Source organism: Diorhabda carinulata, chromosome 3 (assembly GCF_026250575.1).
Source record: "Diorhabda carinulata isolate Delta chromosome 3, icDioCari1.1, whole genome shotgun sequence".
NCBI lineage: Eukaryota > Metazoa > Arthropoda > Insecta > Coleoptera > Chrysomelidae > Diorhabda > Diorhabda carinulata.
In genome coordinates, this window is record NC_079462.1 from 9,011,648 (window position 1) to 9,036,444 (window position 24,797).

The window sequence follows — 24,797 nt, forward strand, 5'->3', positions numbered from 1 at the left end:
AAAAAAACTGCATTAACGAACCAGGAAATAGCATAAAGACAACACAAATTCAATTATTCAAAGATTCAAAAATTTTTTAAACTGGAAAGAAAAACGGAGTTTTTAGAAATGGTTCATAAGAACGAGAAAGCTATCAATTTTGTGAATTTTTATACAATTACGAATAATTTGACTGATAGCTGCTACATATTTTCATGTTACAAGTCGTAGAAAAAGTATGGTGTACAACGTGTGGAGAAAGTACTTTTCTTATTCGAGAGAAAATTTGAACTTTTATGTTATTACAATAGAAAATTTATTACCACTGTGTTAATGTTATCACTGGAATTTAACGGTCACTATTTATTTCCAATATAATTTAAGTTGTAAAATACGATTCATGTCACTGATAATATTCTTTATTATGTAACTCTGCCGTATATGTTTTGTTTTGTAAATAATTTTAAATTTGATACCTTATTATATAAAGATGTGCTCTAGGCTCTTATGCAAGAAAATCCTGCTGAATCTGGTGAGTGATGGCTGGTAAAGATCCAGCTCGTTTGGGTTTCCGGTCACTCGAACAACGAAGGCAACGAAGAAATGAACTTACTCGTCGGCCTGGGATCGGCTAACCCACCGATGGGCCCAGAACCCATCCTTGGTGTGGCCAAAAGCGTTGCCATCGCGTCTCTTAACGGTCTATTCGCAACTGGTAAACAGATGGCTCCAGGAGGAATGGCTTGGCAGGGGCAGGCTTCTAAGGAGGACATCCCAAAATAAGCGAAAAAGATTCGCTAGAGGAACATGTCACCGACCAAGCCGAGGTATCTACTGCGATGGAATGCAGACGCGCGATACTTAAACGACGCCAGTAATCTCAGTCTGCTCTGAAAGTAGAGCTGCCATACAAGCTATAACGGCTAAAAAATGATGGCTGCAAGATCCAACTCGTTTGGGAGCTTGATAACTCGGAAAACAAAGGCAATGACGAAGCGGACTCACTCACCAGATTGGGATCGGCGAACCCACCAATGGGTCCAGAACCTATTGCGTCTCTCAATGGTCTACTTGCAAGGCGGGCTCGGTAGAGATGGATAGAGACACCTGACACGAAAGACGGCCCCTAAATATGGGACCGTGTGTCTCACTACTCCAATTTAAAAGGAGCGAAATCCGTCTAGTGACCAGACACTCTCATTAAAGTCGTTATCTCCACACCATGAGCATCACAGACGATCCGGGGTGCTGTTGTTGCATTGAGGAGGATGGAACCGCAGACCACGTTATCTGAGAGTGCCCTGCACTCATACGAGCGCGGTTTGAACACCTGTGCCAACCTCACAAATGCCTAATGACATCAAAAGGTTCAAGCCAAAGCGCCTGATCGGCTTCGCAAAGAACGACGGGTCTATTTCAAGGCTTATGTGCCCCCTGGCCGCCCACAATTATGAATCTTATTGTAAACCATATATTTAGCCGTTGAAAGAAAAAATAATTTTAACGGTATTCATTAATGAATTTTTATTATTAATTATATTTTATTCTTCTATTTCAGGTGACAAATTCCGATTGGTACTGGCAACTACCTTAAGAGAAGATGGTTATGCTGACGCTGGTGACTGGAATCCTCAAGGATTGGAAAATGAAGGATCAAGGGCAGACAGTTTCGAATACGTAATGGCTGGCAAAGTGTATAGGATAGAAGGTGATGAAGCAGCTAACGAACCATCAAGCAGATTGTAAGTAATTTTTTTTTTCAATTATTAGTTTTTTTTCTCGCGTTTAAATTTATCAAAGATTTATTTTAAAAATGTCTTAAATCATAAAGATAGATAGATATATTTGAGGGTTTGCGGTTGTTGTAATGTGAAATAGGCATAACAAGAAGAGGTGTTAAAAGTGACTCTTCATGTCTTGTTAATATTCGGTGATTATACATAATGCATTAGGAAAACTGACTAAATAAGGGGGATGATGTATACGAAAGGAAAAATCATAATTGAAACAAAAACATTGGCAGAAACAGTGTACATGTACAAGAGGAAACGGAATCCTTCGTTGACATATGAAAAGGTGGAAAGAGAAAAGGAGAATTGTTATTAAAACTACCTTTCTTGATTATATTTAACATCAAATGTTTCCCGCTTATCTTGTCAAATATACTTCCACTTTCGTTAGTGAAATAGCCTAAATTTTTTTTTTCATTTGAATTGCTTCAAATAAACATCACACAACTTCGGACTCATGGTGTTTTCAATGTTTCGATATGATCAAGTCGACGGACTTATCGTGGAAAGCAAGTCACTAATGGTATCATTCAAAATAATTTCATCATTATAATCGAATTTAAGTGAAATATAATTTACTGCGGAAATTTAGCTGTCTATTCTGATACAAACAAAATGACAGATTTATACTGACAATTTATATTTGTTATATTTCGAATCTACAGAAAGAAACAATACACATTCATGTTATCTCGGTTAAACAATTTCTCACTTGATTATCTTGAACTCAATAAAGATAATTGGTAGTAATGGAAAAAAACAAAAGATTCTTTTTGCCTTTGTCTGATAGACATTTTCTATAATTTTTAAACATTGCTTTATATGTTCGAAAGTCGTTTTTACAAAAAGTATTCTATTTTCACAAGGCATTTTTAGAAAATTTGGATAACGTGGACGATTTAGAAAGTATAGACCACTTCCTCAGACACCGCTAAACGCGTACAGTTTGATGCCCTGCCTTTGGACGTAGGGTCTCCAAAGGGACTCACGATGCTGTGAATTTTATTGAAGTGAAGTATTTGTAATTCGGAATGAGTGAAAAAAATTCAAATATACAAATGAAATATAAATTATGCTATAAAATTTTATATTTAGTTAACCATACATCAAAAATTTCACAAAGATTCATAGCGATTTTGACGACGCCAAATCAGTCTTAAGAAATAGTTCTATAGTTCTGCTTTAAAAGAACAAGATGCCTATAGTGATATACAATTTCAAGCAATCACTCTTGCAGTAAAAGAATATAGATATAGCTTAGAAGAAGGTCGTTAAACTGCTTACCGATACTACTATGGCCGATACTCTTTCGAGCTATGCTGTCCAGCATAATACCACCTAGAACAGCATCTACACAACAACCTACTCGACAGGCAGACGTGGCTCATGACCACCGAGTTCGCCTGTAGACGTTAATTAAACGGGTATCTTTTCTTTGGAGAAGTGAACACTTTGTCAAATACAGGAATAAATGTGAAATAGCCACGCACGTTAATGTGCGTTACTAGATAATGGTAGTAGGGATTAGTGCGGTCCCTCAAGCAGATATACTTAATTATTATTGTCATTTCTATTGTGTCTGTTAGATAGTGAAGAGCACTACATCATTCACTCCTGTATTTGCCAAACTGTAAGTGGAATCAGTTACCAAGGCACGTCTTTCAAATGGAACATTTCATTCAAAAGGCAACGAAAAATATCAAAACAATTTATGAGCTACTGAATCAATATTATTACCAATCAATTGAACAGACGTTTTCTATAAAAATATTTTGACTTTTTAGAACCTAATAAAAAGTTAGAAAAATAAAATAAAAAAATATTTGATGCAAAAATACCATTTCCATAGTCTGTTCATCTAAAAAACGGAGTGCTCGGAAATATTATCAAGCATAGTTCACGTGATCTCTAAGACGTAAAATAAAATACGTAAAAATTACTCAAGGTTTAACTAATGTCAAAAAAGAAAAACCATTCCTATTTAACATTAAATGAGTTACAAAAAATGAGAACATAATAAAATAATAATAAATCCTCCTTGTCGTTACTCAGAATATGAAAAAACAGCATCACTCAAAATATTTTTAAGATTGCCAAATTTAAAAGTAGTATTTTATTGGCAACACAGTTTTGTATGTCCGCGCGAATAAGCTCTATTCACCCTAGCTCTATTCTATCCCCAAAAGTTCTGTGTTCACCATATTTTCCACGAATTGTATACTTTTCAAACGCAACCAGTTTTGAATTATCGCTTCTTCTTCATCTTCCTAGAACGGCTAAAAGAATTATACAATTTCGAAACTACGTTACTGAACTAATCCAAACGAATTGCCGTCCATCTCCTTATGATAGTAGTCCGTTTTCTTCGACTCATACGCCCACAAGGCGTTGGGGACAAAACGGGTTTCTCTTCCTCTGTGGCATACTATAAACCTTTTTCCTTTCCTTAAAGAAGATTAATGTTGTTTCAGTTAAAGAAGAAGAATTTACATCTTATTTAAGCTTTGGTACATTTCACATCAATATTTGAATCTGTTCCCAATTTACCTTATTAACAGACACACACACAGTTTGTTGGGGGTATAATAAGGTGATTTTTACCAAGAGGTAATACAATTGAAAGGCTTGCTTTGAAGATTTTATGGAATTTTGGATTTAGCGTGGCCTGTGTTTATCCATGTTTCCTTCAAGAAATGTTTTTTCCTATTCTCTTCTATGTAGGCGGTAATTTTCATTAAATACTGTCATCTCCACAATACTATTTCTGGTTTCTCGAGCAACAAACTATTTCTTCTCCGTCTTCCCTTTTTTTTTACATTCAAAACTTCAACAATTTGTGTAATGTTGACTTTTTGACATTTGATAGGTCAGCATCATTATTTACATTTTTTGAAACTGAATGTATTGTTGTCATTTCATTTCGGGAAACATTGATATCTAACAGCGTTTAAATCAAAATCTTCTACAAAATCAATAGTTTTTTTTTTCGTGAGGGGTATGTATTTGGAACTGAAAAAGTTTACTGGAGCCACTCCACCCACGGTTCCTACTTTATTCACGTTTTTAAATGACAATAAAGGATTTGCTTCAATTTCATTTCTGTAAATATTCAAATTACATTTTTCACATTAATATTAAAATACAGTTTTTTGGTCTTTATTTAGCTGTATTTTTTAAATAGTTTCTTCAGCTGTATCAGTATCTGACATTTTAAAAAGACCTATTAAAAGTTACCACTTAAACCGTAACTGACCCTTCCGACCCTTTAGCGATCTACCAAAAATAATTTTAATATCCGGGCCGATTGGTAATAGGTACAAAATCGCGTGGTGATCGTGGTTCGATCCCTCATCGATTGTTGTTTGGGTCGCTCTGTTTGCTGGATGGTTAACTATAAATGGTATTGTTGCAACAAATATTAATTAGTCTAAAAAATAGAAGAAACATACAAATATTTACTAACAGTTTTTGCCTTGTTTGTAACTGTTGCGCAATTGGAAACATCTTTTAGTAAACTGAGAATAATGGAAAACTGCAAGAGGTCCACAATTTATGAACAAGGTTGGCGTAATTTGCTAAATCTAAATTCAGAAAAAGGAAGTTCTAGCTCTAGAACTCAGAATGTTATAAGTTTTTATGCTTTATACTCAATGTACCAATGAGAAATGTCTCCACCTACTTTTAAAATATACAAGAGATAGAGTAGGGGCCCACAAATATCTTTTGCCCTAAGGCCCATTCGTCCTTAGATTCGCCACTCATCAAGCGTGAAAACTCCCCTGAACCTAAAACCAACCAAAATTTATTGAGAAGTGAAGCGGAAACAACGTATTGAACGAAAATTCCGTTCAAAAATTGTGCAAAAGGAAAAATGTTCGAGACGAAAAGAAGAGTGGACATCCGAGTTTTGTACTCGTACCTGATATATTCGTAATATTTGCATGCATGTTTTTAAATCAATATATTCATATTTTATTTTGAGCAATATCAAAAATACATATCCATAAATGTGTAAAGTAATACGAGTAGGACGGTTTGACCGGCATTTCCTACGATTGAAAAAATGTTACTTCACTCACGAGTTTCATACAAAAATTTTTCTACGTCCGTAGACTTGAAAAAGTTCGACAAAACTTTTATCAATTACAACTGTGAGCATTATTAATTTAAAGTGAAGAAGTTACATTACAATTGGTACTTGAATTGGCAACATTTAACGAATTCAAAGAAATAACATCGTCTATAGTTGTATTAGTACTTAATGGATTATTGGTAGGATCGTGAACATTCACAATGTTGCTTGAAGTCGAACTAGTTGTTCCCACTAGAATTTTTACTGCGGAATTCATTTTGTTTTTGATTGAGGCGTCTACATAACCCTCCGAAACTGTGTTGGATTTCCACCCGCCATGCTTCTTTAGTTGAATTATATCACCACCGGAATCCACTAATAGAAACGCCGAAGAGCGTCGAAATGTATGCCCAGTGTAGTTTTTTGGATTAGGTAAATTCACAAATACGTTGCGATAAGCGAGGGATTTTTGAAAAGGTATTGATAACTACAACTTGGGTTTTGCATTTTCCATTTCTAAACTGCAAAAAGAAATGATCTATTTTGACATTTGTGGTTTGTTGGTTTTAGTATTTTTTATAAATGTTTACCAAGTTCAATCTATTATCAGATATTTCACCAATAACAGTAAATCGACGTTGAACATGAGTTTTCGCATCAGGTATTGTGATAATTAAAACATTTCCGGTATTGTTAATATCGTTACACTTCATTTTATATAATTCCTCCCTCAGAAAGATGTTATAAATAATATCTAAGCTTACATTAAAATTTTTTGGTTCAATATCTTATGCATGAGATAATGATCATATGGAGCTTTCTAAAGAAACTTATTAATTTGTTCAGGGGCAAATGTTTTAGATTTTTTGGGTCTATAGCCAACTGATTTATTTTTCAAATATGCAATGAGCTTCGAGTATTTACTGATGTCTACGTCGTTATTTACAATTAGAGTGCCTTTCAGTTTTGAATAAGTTGACCAGAGTGTTGAAGACTTCCACATTTTAGATTCAGTTTCAAAATAAGCTAGTAACACTCTTTCTGTGAAGCTGTGTATGCCTTTTTTAGTACGCCACTCCATAAAAGAATTATATTCCTTTAAATACTGTTCCCTGGATTTCTCAGGGAGAAGATTCATAGCCGTTGCAGCCGATTCAACAACATCTTCTGGTGTTTAGTTTAAACTTTAAACAATAATTCTACACGCCTTTTAATTAGACACAAAACGGATTTTCCTGAAGGAATATCAAGAAATAAAAGTATGACAGAGAAATTCATCCAAATTCTTGGGGTAGTTTTATATGTTTATGGCTTTGATGAGCTGGGTACCAACTCAAAAAATGACGTGTTCTTAATACTTCAGCTGAAAAATTATGTAATATAAAGAAAAACGACACGAAGAGACAATATAACTACTGAAATGATGATAAATATCGACAAAAACGGAATAAACAAACAGACTTACTAATTTTAGGAATCGTACTACGTATAAAAAAGTGGAAGCAAAAGAAATTGTAAAAACTGGGTATAATACTAACAAGCATAAAGTAATATCTGGAATAATGGAAATGAGAATAAGAAATTAGGTTGGAGTTCCTTTAGAGGACTCTCAATTTGACTTTAGAGATAGAAGAAGCACAAACGACTTTATATTTATAATTAGACAATTGATTAAGAAATTAATGAAGATAAGGAAATTCATTTATGCTTTATACACTTCGAGAGACCCTATTTTCTGATATGTACAAAATTATAATTAAAACATATACATTTTTATTATAAAATATCAACATAACCTCATCGTTTTGCTTCTTAAAAACTTGGTACCAAATTTAGTAAGAACTAGAATGTTAATAAACACGTTAAAGGTCATTTCATATTTTTGTGCGTACATTATACCTAATAAAACGAATGTAACCTTGAATCTCGATTTAATTATAATTCCATCGTTTACTGACAATCAAAATTACTGGTACAGAGTGACACCATTTAATACGATAGTGTTCATAGTCCACTTATTTATTGAAATTTATTAAAAAAAAAATGTCGCTATACTCTAGATTTCTATTTGTGTCTCGGTATTTCATGAACTTCGTAAATATTTTTATCGAATTTTGACGATACATGATTCTATAATCTGTTGTTTTGCTCTAAAAGAGTCGTACACTATTCGTCCTATAGCATCCCAACTAGGGGGGTGGAAATTTTCATTGTTGAAACTAACCGTAGAAATCTATAGAAAAAATCATTCTAAGCACAAATTAATCTATGGAGTTTTTTCGAGAAATCAATACTTTGTGACTTATTCGTTATTAAAATTTTGAATTATTCTTATAAAAATGCATATTTTGAATTGATTTTTTACAAGTCATAAACTTTAGATTTTATCGAAAAACTGTAAAGAGGTTAAAAGTAGCTTTTAAAAAAATAAAAAGAACGTTTTTTTTGTTATAAACCTAATACAAATCGAATTATGATTTATTAAAGGTGGATTTAGTGAACCGAACATGTTGAAAAATTGAAAATTTAATAAGTGGAAAACGGTAAATTTTACGGAAAAAATGTATAGAGTCTTTTTCTAAGAACATCAAAACACCATTCAAATAAAACTTGATATGAAAATGAGATATTCCTTCATTTCACAGCAAAAAACGTCATTTTTACCCTTGATATTGCTACCCTAATTGAAATATAATGTTATGAATTTGCAAATCTCTTTAATAGGATATTGCATGGTTTAGAAAGTTTGATTCTGAAAACAATTATGGTTACAATGGAGCGTTCTATATATTTTTTTTAAAATTGTCTTATAAAAATAATAAAAAAAGAAAGATACGTTAAAACTGCTAGAGACAAAAAGTTTTTTTAATGAAAATTCTTTATGGAGAAAAAATCGATCAAGTGTCACCAAGGAAAAAGAGAAGCCGACGAATTTATAGTTGAAATAACCGTGGAAAATATAGACATATTAGTAGTTTTGACAGCAAAGCTAAATTCCAGCAAGAAATTTATTTTTTTTAAATTAGGTAAACAAAATTCTCCCTCACTGGTGTATTGAAGTAACAGTTTTGAAATGGAATATCCTAACCTAACCCAACAGTGCCGAATTTATTGCTTTTCCACATGCAGTAAAAAGTTTTCTGAATTAATGGAAAAAGGCTAGATTCAAGAGAACATAATAGGTAATAGGTACTACAATTTAATAATATTATAAGATACTGCTAAAAATACGAACGCAAAGAAAATGCAGAACATTGAAGATTTTGTAGTATTTCTTGATCGATTGAGATATGGGTCCTTTATTAAGGCAACTACTAAAGACACTTCTGTTAAATTGTCACCCCTTGTTACAACAGTTGATGCAATGGATGAGTACATTAAAAGATGCTTAGAAAGAAAATATTAATCATACTGGTGACTGGGTTCAGTGCAACCCATTTAAATGAAAAAAAGTCCTGCGCCACAAGATCTCTAGCAAATAATATTTTGTAATTGCAAAAAACGGTGCATGGGACTTTTTTGTAACTCAACTTGCAATGAATTTTCTGGTGAAAATTGTCTGAACAGTGCACCAATAAGTGATGAAGAAGACGAAAATACAAATACTGATAATGATGATTGTTAACTTTTATTTCTTTTGTATATTGATTTATTAATTTTTTAATATTGATATGTAAACGAAATTGAAATACACTACATTAAATACGTGAACAATTATATTAAAATATTTTTTTCAAACGTCTATCTTCACAATTTTTGAAGATTAAATTTTTTTCTTTATGAGGGGTGGTTTTTGAGGGATGATATTATGCAAAATAATCAATTAGTACAAAAATATCAATTAAACATGAGTAATATTTTTAATTCTACAAATAAAATCATAAATTTTTTTTCAACTTTTTTGTTTCAAAGAAACAGTTGATTTGAATACAATAAAAAGAACACTTCTAACAATTAAAGTAAGGTAACGTACTATAATTATTTTTTTTTTCAATTTTATCACAAGAAAGGTTGGTTTGACTTTTATTTTATTGAATTTTAACAATAAGGGTTTAGTTTTCACTCCTTACACTAATTTGTACACTTTGGCATAGGGTAGATTTTGAAGTAAAGGATAAATAGATCATAATTTCAATATTTCACACAAATCCATGCGTCTTGATAAAATTCTGAGGTGATACCATATTTTTACGGTTGTTCATTGGACTATATACAAGGTAATTTATGTATGATCCTATTCGGAAAGTATAAGTTTGATTAAATACTGGAGTTTTTCAATTCAATCGTTGAAAAACTTCACGGAAATGAATATTCTGGAAATAAATAATGATTTGGGAGCAATTTTAAGTCAGTTCTCTATGGTTTTATCAACGCCGTAACCGATGAATAAAATCGATTCGAAATGGCGTCAAAATCAACATCTGATACTGAAATCAACAACAGAACTTGTACTGCTGTTGAAATCCTATTCCCTTGTCCATTAACTTCAAAGTCTTCCTTGCTGAAGTGTGTTTCACAAATCACTTGGCTTAAAATTGTCTCTTCTTATGGCAACTAGCCATTTATTCCTAAGGTCGGAGTCTTTTCGTAATTTAAAGTATCATCTTTAATTTCAATGTTTAGAAAAAGTATTAATTTGTATTGGGAGGAAAAGAATTGATACTGATGTCACATTCTTACTTTTTTTATTTTTGTTCTGCATTTTTTCTTTCCAGCCGTTTATGGCACAACAAGATTGGAGCATCCTTAAACCACAAACTTGAATTTGAAAAACAAAATATTTCTTAAAAAATCACTCAAAACGTTATATCCCAAAATAGAATGAGTGGCAGTTGATAAGAACTAATGAACAAAGGGCACTTGAAGTGCCCTTAGGATCAAGATCGTAATTAACCATAGACAAACGAAATAAAATCCATGCTTCAGATATAAACTCCATTTATTTTGTTCTCTTTAGCTCCATTCTTTTAAGTTGTCACTGCGTAAGCATCGATTTAAAATCGTTTGGGTTGGTCGATATTCTTTAATATAGAAAATATTGATAAAATTACGTTAAAATTGATCTCTGCTAGTTCTGTTTCTCCTGCTTCTCAACTCTGTACTAATTTTTAGTTAAATTTATTGTAACACATGATGCCAATTATACCACACTATAAATTTATTGAAAGCTTAAAAAAGTACGAAAAAATGTGTCTTTTCAAAATCGAATATTAGTACCTAATTAAATATGATTTTCAACGTGAGCTATCTTTAGAACTTGGCATACATCTTCTTGGCATGTACTTCATTATGTAGATCAATTTTTTTGTAATAAATATTCAGTTTATCAAAGAAAATCGGTATGTTCGTAACGAATTTTTGTGCAAAGAAAAAGAGGCTTTCCCTCCATATAATCTGTACTCAATAGAGGTATCTTTGAGTCTTGTTAAAGCGTTAAGGTAAGATGTTTTTTAATAATTGATACGTTTTTCCAAATATTTCATTGATAAAAAATATTGCTTCACTATTTATCTGATATTTTCCATTTAAAATTTCATTTTCATCTTAATAACAGGATGGCACAGCATAAAAATATAATAAACAGTAGAAATAGTGAAAGCTTTTCTTCCGGGCCGAAATTTGAACACATACAAATAGGTCAATCTCTAAGAAATAGACAAAATTCGAGAAACATATTTTCGAAGGTTACATCAGATATGTTTATTCCAATACCTATATTTACTTTTTGTTTTCTGAAAGTAGTTATTGGGCATATCACTTAAAAATATACTAAATTCATTCCTCTTCATGGAAAAGTTGATTTAAAAAATAGAATGATTGTTATTCTACTTGACTGCAGTTATTAAAAATCTAGTTGTTGTGGTCGAAAATACGTATTCCTTGCAACTTTACCTGTACTCATAGTTGAAGTTACTTTTATTATTTACATTCATTAAATTATTCAAGTACTCGAGGATTGTCGTTAATGCTAATCAATAGCTTTTTGATTTATTTATTAATTTTCCTCCTCTATTTTTTCTACAATTAACTGTGCTACCTGGCTATTTTCCTTTGCGATTCTGTTGTTATATTTTTATTTCCACATATTTATTTCTCGACCCATATCTTCTCCTACTGTATTTGATTATTGTTTCTGGGTTGGCTGTAAATATGTTTGGACAGACGACATTATCAACCAGAATCAACATTTGTCCAATTCGATAAATATAGGTAGTCAGTTTTCCGTTTTTTTTTTTGAACAAATGGGTGACCAATTTCTTTAGAGGATCTCGCAAAAGGTAGCAGAAGACGCAATTTGAAGAGGGCACCTCTGGATAGGAACAGTTGGGAAAGAAAACTCAAAGCCAGCAACTGGTTGTAGCCCCACAGAAAAAAACGTTCGGTCGAATTTGACACTGAATTATATATTTTTTATTAGATCAAGTATTACCACTAAATATCTTAAATTCAAGTCCATAATAGTTATCCTAATTCTTGTTTCCGAATATAAAGTTGTTAGTTTAATTTGAATCTACCTTTAAGGACTCTTAATGGAAATAATTATTAGAATAAATAGGAAATATGAAAGTAACAGGAAAAAGGGCTACTTTCAAGATAGTTTCCTAGTTTATATTATAGATCTGTTCGATTTCTAGGGAGCTAACAGCATGTACCAACAGTTCATCGTCATCTAAACTATCGAAAGTATCCATAAAAACAGTGGTTGTCGTAGTTCGCTCCACGGTGCTGGACACAAAAAATAGAGTACTTCGAGCATGCTTTTGCAAGACATCATCATATCATCATCAAGTGAATATACATAAATAGATATTTATCTCACCTTTTTAACTCTTACAAATAAAAACTGTCTTCTTTTTCTTAAAAAAAATTAGGTATGCGATCACGTTCTCGACTCTTTTGTAGGTAAATTAAGGTTAGGAAGAAATAGTCTCTTGGAGCCAGATTTGGTTAATAGGGTGGGTGGTTAACCATTATTATTGTAGCACTAAGTAAACAATCGCAATTGAAAATAGTAATCGTCGGACCAGAGTGATTTACAAAAAAATAATTAACCATTTCTTTCGTCGTTGTTCTAGAAGAAGACACTTTTGCAGTAAAACAGTTTGAAGGTGTAGAGTAAATTAGGCAGCGCTGTAGATGAATTATTAGACACTTCTTCTTCTTCTCATGCCGTCTTCTCATTGAAGGTTGGCGGCAACGTTTTTAAATGCGTCTCTGTCACTCGCAACATGAAACAATTCTCCGAGGCTGAGATTTGTCCATTCTCTTATGTTACGGAGCCAGGATTTTCTGTCATTCCAGGATATCTTCAGGATGCATCTATAGAGCCACATCTCAAATGCTTCAAGTTTTTTGATCATTTGAGGTTTCAAGGTCCAGGTTTCCACTCCGTTATGTAGTACTGACCACACATAACATTCCATGTAACCTATTCTGACGTGGAGGTTTAGATTTCTGTTTGCAAACATTGAGGAGTACTTGACAAAAGCCATTTTAATTCTGATCTTGATTTCTTCGTCTGGATCCATAAATGTAGGACTTATTGAGTTTTGTCAGTCTATAGGCTCATTTTAAAACGAATTGTGTGATTATATGAAATTGCTGAAAATTGGGCTTGTGACTTTTATCGAACAACGACGATTTGACATTTCATAAACCAGAATAGGAACCGGGACGATTGGATACTTCAAGATATTAAAACCGCAGACAAAATCCGATCAAATTTTACAAATTAAAATTTGACTTCCGTACAGGAACCATCCTTATGGCAGGCTTAAATTGTATAAGTAGCATCAATAAGTTTGCTAGAATACTGTGGATTTCCCAATCGCTGACTCTTACACATACGATATGTGATAATGATACAGATCAAATTCTAGAAGTTCGCTAGCAGTGAACCGATCACAGCTTCTGAAGATGCCAAACTTTCGTGTTGGCAAAACGTCAAGAACAAGACACAATCAATGACGGCCGAACAGCCCAGAAACAGTACATAATGGACAATGGCCATGAAAACCTTTCACAGATTTTCGGCGGCAAGATTAATTTCTCGACTATGCATCATAGTGATCTCTGACTCCTAATGATAGTCTTGCGAGAATCTGTTTTGTCTATACTTCGTTAAAATATCTTGACGTGTTTGGTTGTATCCATCTATAAAAATTAGTGCAGACAAATTTTTCTTGTTTGTGTAATTATTCTTCGACCTCTCAACAGGAGATCATGAACATTTTCTTGTGTAGTAGCAGTTGTAGGTCCTCTGCCTGCACGTTGGTCTGGGCACGACTATCTATTACATAGTGAACACACTGTTTACGCTACCATTAAATCAATACTCACAACACATTTTCCTTAAGTCATGTGTTGATGCCGATTTTCCCAATGTGAAAAAAATCTGCTTATTTGCGTTTGGGTCTGGGAGAGATGTGATTTTCGAATTAGGGCTTCTACTGTAGGCATACCTTACACATCTTAATAAATTCAAACTTATCTATGTCGCATTTAGGATAAGTTAAATTTTGGAATTAATTTTCTTATTAGTTAACTGAAAATGTTATTTTCTTCGTGCATCACATGAAGATGTCTGAAGTTGTGCAGTTTTAGAACGCTAAAAATAGAAAGATTAAAATGAAATGTTAATGGTAAGATTATTCCGAGAGGACTTTCAGATTGGTGTTCTACGAAATATGACAATAAGGTATTGGGATCCACACTGTGTTTTCTGAAATTTTGGACCAGTGAACACAGCTGGTGGTATCTCAGTTCCTTTTTGTTCAATCTTCATTTGTTATGGATATTCGTAACACATCAATATTTTTCGGTACACACGGTTGAGTGATTTAATAACATGAGTTTGTAATAGAAATCGTTATTCGCATATATTTTCTTTTGATATTATTTTATTTGTGCATCGCCTTGACAATTCCATCTATTCCAAAATCTTTCCTAATTTCTGTTCCTCTCTTGAGACATTGATGTTTGATCAAATTTAAAAAAACTGCCCGTTTCGATCTCACAGAAAATTAAACAGTTTAGTAATTCATCACACTTTCATGATAATGTTTTGTCATTAACTTTAATTATTCTTGCTACCACACCGTAGAAATATCAGTGAGATATCACTGAAAGAAAGTTATATGGAGCTCTAGTAATAGATTTTGATAATATATAAGCAGACATTTATATGGAAATAGATTATTATAAGATAGACTATAATAGAGTTAACTCGAGTATGATTTGACTGTTCGGAAACTAACCCGGATCACTTTCACCGTTGTTCGGAAATTGATCGAGTTAATCGGGTCTTATTCATAGGATAGAATCCTTTGTAAGCTAGTAGACCAGTGGGTGAATGCGGCTTTTATACGTTTTGGCTTTACAACAGACTAAACTTTAGTGCAAAATTCATGTGAGTTGTTAAATCGTTGATAACTATATAAATTGATTATAAAGTTGATTATAAAACATTGGAGAACATGTTGATGTTTGACAAGAATGAAACAAGGTTTGGCCCTTAAGGCAGCGGAATGTGATTGGCCGAGAAAGCATAATTCTTACTGTTAGCATCAAACTTACTATCGATATTAACTAGCATAATTAACAACTAATACTTACAGCATTATCTTAATGATAAATGAAAATAGGTTAGGTTAGTGTTATTTTTTCTTCTCCTGTTAGAGAAAATATTAAAGATAGAGCGAGTGAGGTATGGAGGTTTGCTCAATTGAACCCGACCGGCTGGCAGAGAGAAAAAGGACATCGGTATACCACTCTCTGTTTCTCTATACTTTATTCCGATTTAATCTAAATGACGTCGAAGTTTCGAGTGGTAGGAATACCAAAAGAGGAGAATAAGAAGTTTTTAAATTATAGGCGAATTGAAGGAAACAAAGGGTGGTAATCCGATGCTCTTTCTCTCTCGTCCAATGGTACAATTCTACTAAAATGCCACTCTCTCTATATTTAATATCTTCTCTATGCTCAAGGCTCGGGCCTTTTCTCACCCGCGTCAAACATCAACGTGGCGCACTTTTCTCTAAATTCTATGGTGGATAAACGTATTGATTGTATTGATCAATTGTAACCGACTACAGTAGGACAAATATTGAAACGCCACTCTTCCATATTGAAATGTAATAATGTGAAGGGAAGAACTACTGATTCATTTAACTTTATCGTGGAACGTTAATAATAAGGTTAGGTCACTCTAATTTTTGAATAGACTGTATTTTTTAAATTCTTCTATCTATTGATACCTCATAATGAGTTGAACTATCAGAAAGAATCGCAATATTGCATTCTATCATCAAAACAAATAACATATACAAGATGTTTCTAAATTCATGCGACAAAATTCAGGTGGTATGAAATTAAGACGTGTCTTCCCTATAACAAAATTTTCATCCTACTCCTTTCTGATATATCTCTCTGGAAAGGCAGTTACTAAAGTTGTAAATTAAAGAAACTTGAAATTTTGTAATTTTCGTGCACTCACAAAAGACTAATTACTGGTATCTTTCAAATATTCCTGTTACGTTATACGAGGGTGGAATTAAAACGTTGTGTTATTCCAAAATATTTTTTATTCTTGGAATTTTTCTCTCAAAACCAACAGCTGCAGAGAAAAAAAAATAAACACCATAATTTGTAATTTTTTTAATAAATTGAGTGGAGAACAGTAAAGAAATAAATGAAATACTGTTCATAATAAATGCTGGAAATGACCCATGGTTGTCCTTTGCTAATGCACGAAAACTACAGAGTTCCAAGTTTCTAGCTTTACTGAAATTTTAGAAAAAAACTCTTAGTCATCACTTGTTACGGGTGATATCTCAAGAAGGAGTGGACTGAGGAAACTTTGTTAAAGGATCTACATTTTTTCGATAGTCTGATACTGTCCGACAAACAATTTAATTATTAACGAAAATTAATTCAAAACTATATCATTTAATACACTCATTCAATTTATGAATTAAAACCATTGTCGAATTTTAAAAATTAACTAAAATTAAATCACTGCTATGTCGCATCGAATTTCGATTAAATACTTTTCATATTGATCTTGGTATACTTTGAACTAACGTTTAGTTAGTTTCTTAATGGGTTCTCAATTCTTGAACTGATCTTCGGGATTCCGTTAAAGCTTTTGAGCGACAACGCTTCGATCGGGAGAATTCTAGACTATTGGATGACTATTCAAAAACTGGAAAATTTTTATATGATATCTGATTTTCCACTTTTTTAGCCGCTGCGTTTAATATTGTATTAACTTCCACGAAGTGTAAGTTTCTCCACTATACTCTATCGAAGAGAAATGGTAAATCAAAACATCTCACTTTAAAAATGGAAGAAGCTCAAATAAGTTGATATTCAGAATTAGACAATTAAGTGGGAAATTATAAAGATGAGTAAATTGATTTGGTTTTATAGTTATGGAGATAGTCTTTGATCAAATAAGAAGAGATATCAATTAAAATGAACTTCTTAGATTTAACTACACACATACATTCACAAACACGTGACACTAAATAAAAGCTTGTAAAATAGTTTTTTGAAATATCACCTACCTGGTGGATTTTATAATATGGTAGAAAGTCCATCCAAGAATGCTTGGCTTGAGGATTGTATGTAAGTGTCCACCCAAATCTTATCCTTAGTATGTCCAGCGTTTACCCATGATTCATGCAGGTAGTAAATTTTTCTTTTTTTTTCACGAAATTTCTCAATTTTTCTAAGGTATTTTCGTCTTCACACAATTATTTCTGGTTTTTCCAATAATAAACTGTTCCTTCCTCGTTTTTTGCATTGGAATCCCATTTCTTTTAATAAATTCTAAAATTTTGATCTTCCAACTTCCAGCAAGTCCTTATCTTCGCTAACTACTCTCAGAACTTTATTCACTGTAGATATCTTATTTTGAAAAAACAAAAAATTGTGCACAATTCTACTGATGGCACTCCTATCGAAACCAGCAATTGAATTATTAATTTTTTTCTTGATGATACTTGCAGAAGGTATTTCCGAAAAATTCGCCCTTTTGGAAATAACGTCATCAACAGTTTTGTCATCATTTCCTTGCATTTCTCTTTTGTAAATATTCACAATCATTTGTTTTTCGCTAGCGTTGATATGAAGCTTTTTAGCTTATTTCTAGCTTGTGGTATATAATGGTGCCTCTGATTTGGACCAATACGATGCCGCGCCCCATTGCCCTCGGGATGCTCACGTGATGATCATGCACTAATCATTGTTTTAGTTTCGGGGACAATAATGTCTGTTGTTTTGTCAACGCTAGTCCATTTTTGTTCGGAATTTTTGTCAGTAAAAGCCTCTGATTTAATAGACGAACATAAAAAGAAAATAAATTTACCTTTATCGCTGTGTGACCAGTTACTTATGAAAAAAAATTTTTTATGATTGCATAATATTCTTAATTAGTTGCAATTACCACACTGATTTTGCAGAATAATCGACTTGACGTTCTTAAGTTGCGGTTGATTTCCATTTCTTGATTTTTGACCCACAGATCTCGTTATTTTGTTTAATTTAACATTGTTATGAACGGTATACATTGACTAATTAATGCTGTTGACCTTTTAAATGGAAATTAATAATCACTTTTCTTGATTCTTCAGAAACAATTTTATACCACGTGCCATTTTTAAAACGAGTGAGCTTTTTAGTAACGTCAAGGTTGAGTTAGGTTAGTACGGACAACTTTGGTTTCAATTGGTCGTGTTTTTCACTTTTTCAATTTTTTCGAGGCATTCTATTGTATCGTCCTCATCATTTGACTTGGTTTATCCGGCAAGGAGGGACATCGGCAGATGATATGTTAGATTGACTCTTCTCCTCCTTTACACAATAGTCACCCCCCATTTATGGAACCTGGTCCCAACAGTAGAATGTCCATTGATGACTCCAATGATTTTCTGGATTGATTGTTACGTGAACTTATTACCGTTATTTTCTTCATTAATTCTTGTCTAAATTGCTCTGGATATCGTGCAATCACTTCTGTTTCTGTTCATATTTCAATAATTCTATCGATAGTAGCAGTGTTATTGTCTGTCTCTTTGGCAATTTCTCTTCTCGTTACATGTTTAGAAAGAATTCTGCTTTAGAGTTCCCTGTCACCTCATAGTTCCAGGTACTCAGCAGAGGCTTATTTCAGTGTAAAGTACCTCGTGATAGCTCTATCCACTTTTGATTTTGTTGTTTTTGATGCTATTTTTTTATAGATGTCTGGATAGATTTTTGTATTTCTGTAGATTTTCGTTTGAAGGATATTAAATTTAGTTTTTATTAGTATATACGACTTTTTGATGTTCAGTTCTTTTGAAAACACTCTGGCGCCTGGTCAATATTTTTTTTACCGAACCATCTGTGAAGACATTCATTTATAGTAATGTTTATTTTTACCCTTTCCGTTAAGTTTGTTTTCTGTGATCATAAAGTTGGTGTTCTGAGCAAATAGATCCTTTATTCTTTTTCGTCCTATTTTAGCCATTACTTGCAGAATAGTTTGTTCATGATTTGTTTGCTTGCAAAGGTTATTCTCTCTCAATCAGTGAACGCCTTTAAAGCCTACAACTTTTATAAACAATTCCATAGTTCTGGTGATTTCCAGTACTGCTGTCCTCTGTACTTTCATGAGATTCCACACTACTGAGCCATAGATTATAATAGATCTTATGACTGCTTCGTTGTAGTCCCCATTTTTTACCAAATATCTTCCTACAAGTACAAAAAGCGTTGATTCCTTTTTTTATTCTTTCCACAGTATTCCTTTTCCATGGAACTTATATAATTCGTAAGTATTTATCTTCTTTTGATAGTCGATTCTCATTATGGTTTCGTGAACTTACATTTTTTGGTGAACATAATTACTTCGGTCTTAGTAGGATTTGACTTCTAGTCTTCTCATGATGTCGCTGATTATTTGTGGTATGGTAACTTCAAATATCATTTCTTTTACAAGCTCATTTTTACTATATTGAAGCCGATAAACAGACCATTCAGCTGTTTGTTGTTGTTTCTTATCTATTGTCGTAAATAATAACCATCTTAATATAAAAACTCGACACGATGGTTTGGAAATATGGGCTCATAGTATGACATTTTTTTAAATTTTCAGCGTTATATTGGAAGATGATTATAGTTGTAAATACCTATAAAAATTAGTTTGTTGAAGAATCTCACCTGTAAAAACAATTCAGTTCAGCTCAGATAACAAATAGTTACATAGAAAACGTCAGAAATATTATACATTCAAATTACCAATAAAATTGAGTGTGTATATTGTCGTCATAAAAAAACCGCACATAACACGCGATTCCTAGAAACGATTTGATAAAATATACACAACACACACACACATGAACATAATTCAATGTCATTCAGATTTTCCAAGTTCACGGTTCATTTTGATGTTGTATAATAGGATTCAGTTAATAGCTATTAGATCTCGTATTTTAAACGGATTAACAATAATTAAATTAATAATAACTTAAATGAATATGTATGTACTCCACAACTTGAAATCATTATCAATAGAAGAAAAGTGGATATTCGTTGATTAACCTAATTCTTTCGAGCGACACAGACGGTTTATTGTGCGTGTACTTGGGACGCCTGCGCAGATTACGTTAGTTATCTCGTTGTTCGCATAAATAGAAAAATACCATATTTGAGACAGATTATAAATAAAAAGATTGAAAGAAATAGAGACAGAGGCGAAAAAAGTACTAATTGTCAAAAAAATCTACAATTTAAACAGTAATGATAGAAAGGCAAAGTACAAATTGAACAATCATGGAATAAATTCAAAGTCTGGAGTATCAGCAATTGAAAAAATGTGTTCAGTTCAATCTAGAGTGGAACTATCGCAAACAGGAGATCATTATCCTGTCCGATAGTGAAGCAGCGATTAGAACTCTAAGCTCCAATATCATGAAATCCAAACTCACCTATAAAAATAAAATTACCTTTCAATGGATTCCGCGACACACCGGAGCGAAGGGAAATAAATAGCTGAAAGCTTGCTAAACCGGGGACAGATAAGCTCTTTATGGGACCTGAACCCTTCTGTGGTATCACCTACAGAACAATGGAAAAAGCACGGGAAAAGAAGGTATATAAGAGAAAAACCAATTATTTGGACAACCTACAGGGGTTGAGACAGGCAAAGACTCTTCTGGGAAAGTATAACCAGAGTAGATCTGCTAAGTAAGAACAATTTATAAATACTAACAGGAGTTTCATCGTCGCCTCACCAAAAACCTGAAGACGCTGGACCTAGCAGATAATACGACGTGCAGATTTTGTTACACAGGGGACGAAACCTAATCCAAGACGACGCTCGTTAACAAACGGTTCCCCGAACTATTTGAACTTTTGATAATTCGCTGTACAGTCCTGAATTAGCACTCGGCGACTTTCGGTTTTCTATAGAACAGAAAACGTGGCTGTAGTACAACGAAGATCCACAAAACAACGTAAATACCCATTTGAAATCATTTGCGGTAAAATTTTTATTGAGTGCATCGGAAATCTTGTCCATATGATAAATTTTTTGGTACTATGTTAAAAACTAACCTTAGGCGTACAGTTCGTAAAACGACCCACGAACATAGAATGTAAATATGTTACTCTGGATCGTGTATTTATGAAATCTGGTACAATGAATCCTGTTTTTTACAAGCGCGGATCCATGGGGGCTATGATCTCCCCCTAAACCCTGATTAATTAACTTGGTTTTTTGTTTCTTATAAAAGGGCGTAGGAATATGTAAAAGTACGAATTATTTTACACCGTGGATAGGGGAGCGAATACCTCCAAATATTTCGAATATTGAATCAATACCTAATAAAACGAAAATAAAATGCTCAGGAAATTCAAGACTAAGAAGTAGAAGAATCTGACATAGACTACTTAATATAAATGTCAAAAACAACATAATTAACTTATATTTTGTGGGCAAAAGGCTTAAAATGCCATGTCTTTGGGGGAAGACCCGTCCTAATACTAATGATCCCCCCTTTGTCAAGACCCTGGATCCGCCCTTGCTTTTTTAGTGTAACCATCACGCTCATCTTATTTTTTATAGTTTTGTTTCTGGTGTCCCAGTTTAACATGGCCCGTATTTTTAGGGTTCCACTATCCATGGTCTTCTCAATAATTATTATATAAACTCTGAAGTAATATTTGCTTGAAAGAAGTGGAACCAGTTGTTCGGCTACTGTTGGATAATAATTTCTGATTACTAATTATTGACAGAAGACGTTGTAGTACCTTTAATACGTGTTAACTTATCAACTTCTCGTATTTCTTCTCTTATACTTATGTTAAACTTGATAATGTCCACCATATTTGCCTAAATAATGAATGTAAAAGCAAAAAGTTATATAAAAAATAAAAAAAATGAGAAAGATTTCTTATTTCAAGGTTTTTGTTACTGTTCTCACGGTCGGATCGTCAAAATTCCCAACATGCATGTTTAATGCAGTCAGTAAAGTTTTTCACCCTCGAATTTTTTGAAACAGAATCGAATTACTTGAAATTAGTTACACAGCGCCGATTGATTCTTCAGGGTGAAAAATATTTATAAAAAATAACGCCAAAAATCGATAGAGAATCAAATTCTGAACAAAAAATGTTTGAGGAATGTTCTCGAGAAATCAATAGTTTTTTAGTTATTCACAATTGGAAACTGATTGAAAATTTTGAGTGAAAAAAAAACACATTTTCAAAGTATTTTTCGTGAATAATATAATATTAAAAAAAGTGTAACAAACAAAATGATAGCTTATGAAATAACAAAGAAAATCATTTTTTATAAAATGTTCTACGTTATATCTAATCTTCAAAAAGTAATTTTTTGTCATTATTTTTTGCATGTGGGTTTTTAAGGGTTACATAAGGGGTTGTAAACATCAAATATACAATAAAATACATTCGAAAACATGAAACACTATTTAATCTTTGTGCTTGAACAAAATTTTTACAAGTAAAATGATTGAGACTTAACTTTTTCAATTTTTTTCACTTACCTTCACTTACCCATAAAAAATAAAAATCGACAATCGGACTTTTGATATTGAGCCTAAGACGAAACTTATTCTAAATGTTCATCCAAATCCATTCAATTTCAAAAAATTCGGAGGTTCCATCTGGTTTCCAGCTTCACTGACTGTACTAGTTCTGAATATAAGATATATAGATCCCGTTGGGTAGATATATATACGAGTACCACCATTTGCCAATCATTATTGTCGTTTACTTATATAATGAAGTACCTCACAACAATAGTTTACATTCAGAAACGTTTGAAGCATACAAATTAAGTTGCTGTAAATAAACATCATTATATTACTTTGTATAGTGAACGAAACAAATCCTAGCGTTATATCCTTGAAAATGGTTTTTTCTTTATACCAGTATCGTTCTGGTACGTTGTACCGTGCGTCGCAATAAGGACGGCAATTATCTAGATCAATTTTGTCACAATTTACCATACATATTAAGAATTTTATTCACAAAGGGTTCAAATTAATATCCAAAACCATATATAAGTTGAGTCTCGAGATCTGACAACATTTCGTCCACATTTGCCTTTCATTCAATTTAATTTCAAACCTGAACGTTTGGCTTCTGTTTTTTGCTTTGGTGATCTGAAAATATAAATTTTGGTGTTCTTATTTAGTATATTGCTCTTTAAACTCTTCTTAATTGCATGATACGCTCTATTTCTAGATATTTAAAGTTTTGTAATTTTTTTTTATTATTCTCTTATGCTACATTTCCATTTATTATTTCGATTATTTGAGTTCCGCTGTTTCTTAAGATTCCTGCACTAATATTTCTTAGTACGGGCTCTACTGATAGTCGAATGGTGGGTCACCTTGTCTTACTCTTTTATTAATTGGGAATTCTTCAATTTCTCTTTAATTAGTCAGTATACTTGTCTCGTAGTCATTGCGTAAGTCTTTTTCCAGCCCATAGGTCTTTCAGATCATCAACATATTTTTACCCTTGATTCAGTTAAACTCTTATTGAAAATCAACAAACAACATTTGTATATCTATCTGGTATTCATGTATTTTTTCCACTTTATATTTAATTGTTTGTATTGCATCTATTTTGGATGTACCTTGCGCTAAGCGTAAAATGTTTTGCTTTACTCGCTAAATCTCTGTATGTAGTTTCGGCACTGTTGTAGATCTCTTTTTGTGTATTGTAACAATTTGTCAACTTACGCATTCATCTGGTTTTTTCTCTCGTCGTGCCTTTTACACATTTTCCAGGTGTTTTCTTCTCTAATAACTTTTATTACCTCATTACCTTGGACATCGTGTATAACATCAAATAGAATATTAGCTAAAATCATTTTATATGCATATTTTTATTTTGACTAAATAATATTGTTTCTGGTTCGTTATATTTTTATTGACATAAAATGCTAAACGTATGCCATCTATCAGTATTTTCCCGTATTTGTGCCAATTCTATTTTAGAAAATCTGTTACCCAGTTCCTGTTTTCTTTTCCTATCGAGGGATCCCTGTTATTCTCGTTTGCGCACTCTCAAATCGACACTTACATAACGCAAATTGAGAACGAACGTTCGACTACAGATTCCACCTGTGCTATTTGACTCTTCGCTATCTCGAGAATAATAATATATCTGTGAGTTCATACTATTATCTAATTTATAATTAAATTTGTTGCATGGATTTTGTGAAATTAACGCTTGTGTGGTGATGGTCGAGTCGTTTTTTTATTGTGCAACTGATTGGAACAGCTGAGTCCAAGGGATGTAATTTCCGGGGTTGAGAAAGGTCCACCGTATTTAGAGCACTACCCAAAATAGAATAAAAGAATTATTGTGTTATAACGTTTTAATTGGGTTATTTTAGTTATAATATTTGACTTTCATTGTTTTTTAAAAAATTAATT

At 32.6% G+C, this 24,797-nt stretch overlaps 2 protein-coding genes across 2 annotated transcripts in view; both read left to right on the forward strand.

The window, feature by feature from the left end:
• Positions 1–24,797, forward strand: part of LOC130891714 (DNA-directed RNA polymerases I, II, and III subunit RPABC3) — a 159,259-nt gene that overhangs the window by 87,242 nt on the left and 47,220 nt on the right. Inside the window, exon 3 of the mRNA XM_057796614.1 lies at positions 1,538–1,721. Within this exon, the coding sequence (XP_057652597.1) occupies positions 1,538–1,721 (184 nt within the window). The remainder of the gene's footprint in view (positions 1–1,537; positions 1,722–24,797) is intronic.
• LOC130891712 (uncharacterized) overlaps positions 11,293–24,797 on the forward strand; it is a 48,832-nt gene continuing 35,327 nt past the window's right edge. The window contains exon 1 of the transcript XR_009058944.1: positions 11,293–24,527. The gene's annotated coding sequence lies outside the window, so the exon portion shown is untranslated. The remainder of the gene's footprint in view (positions 24,528–24,797) is intronic.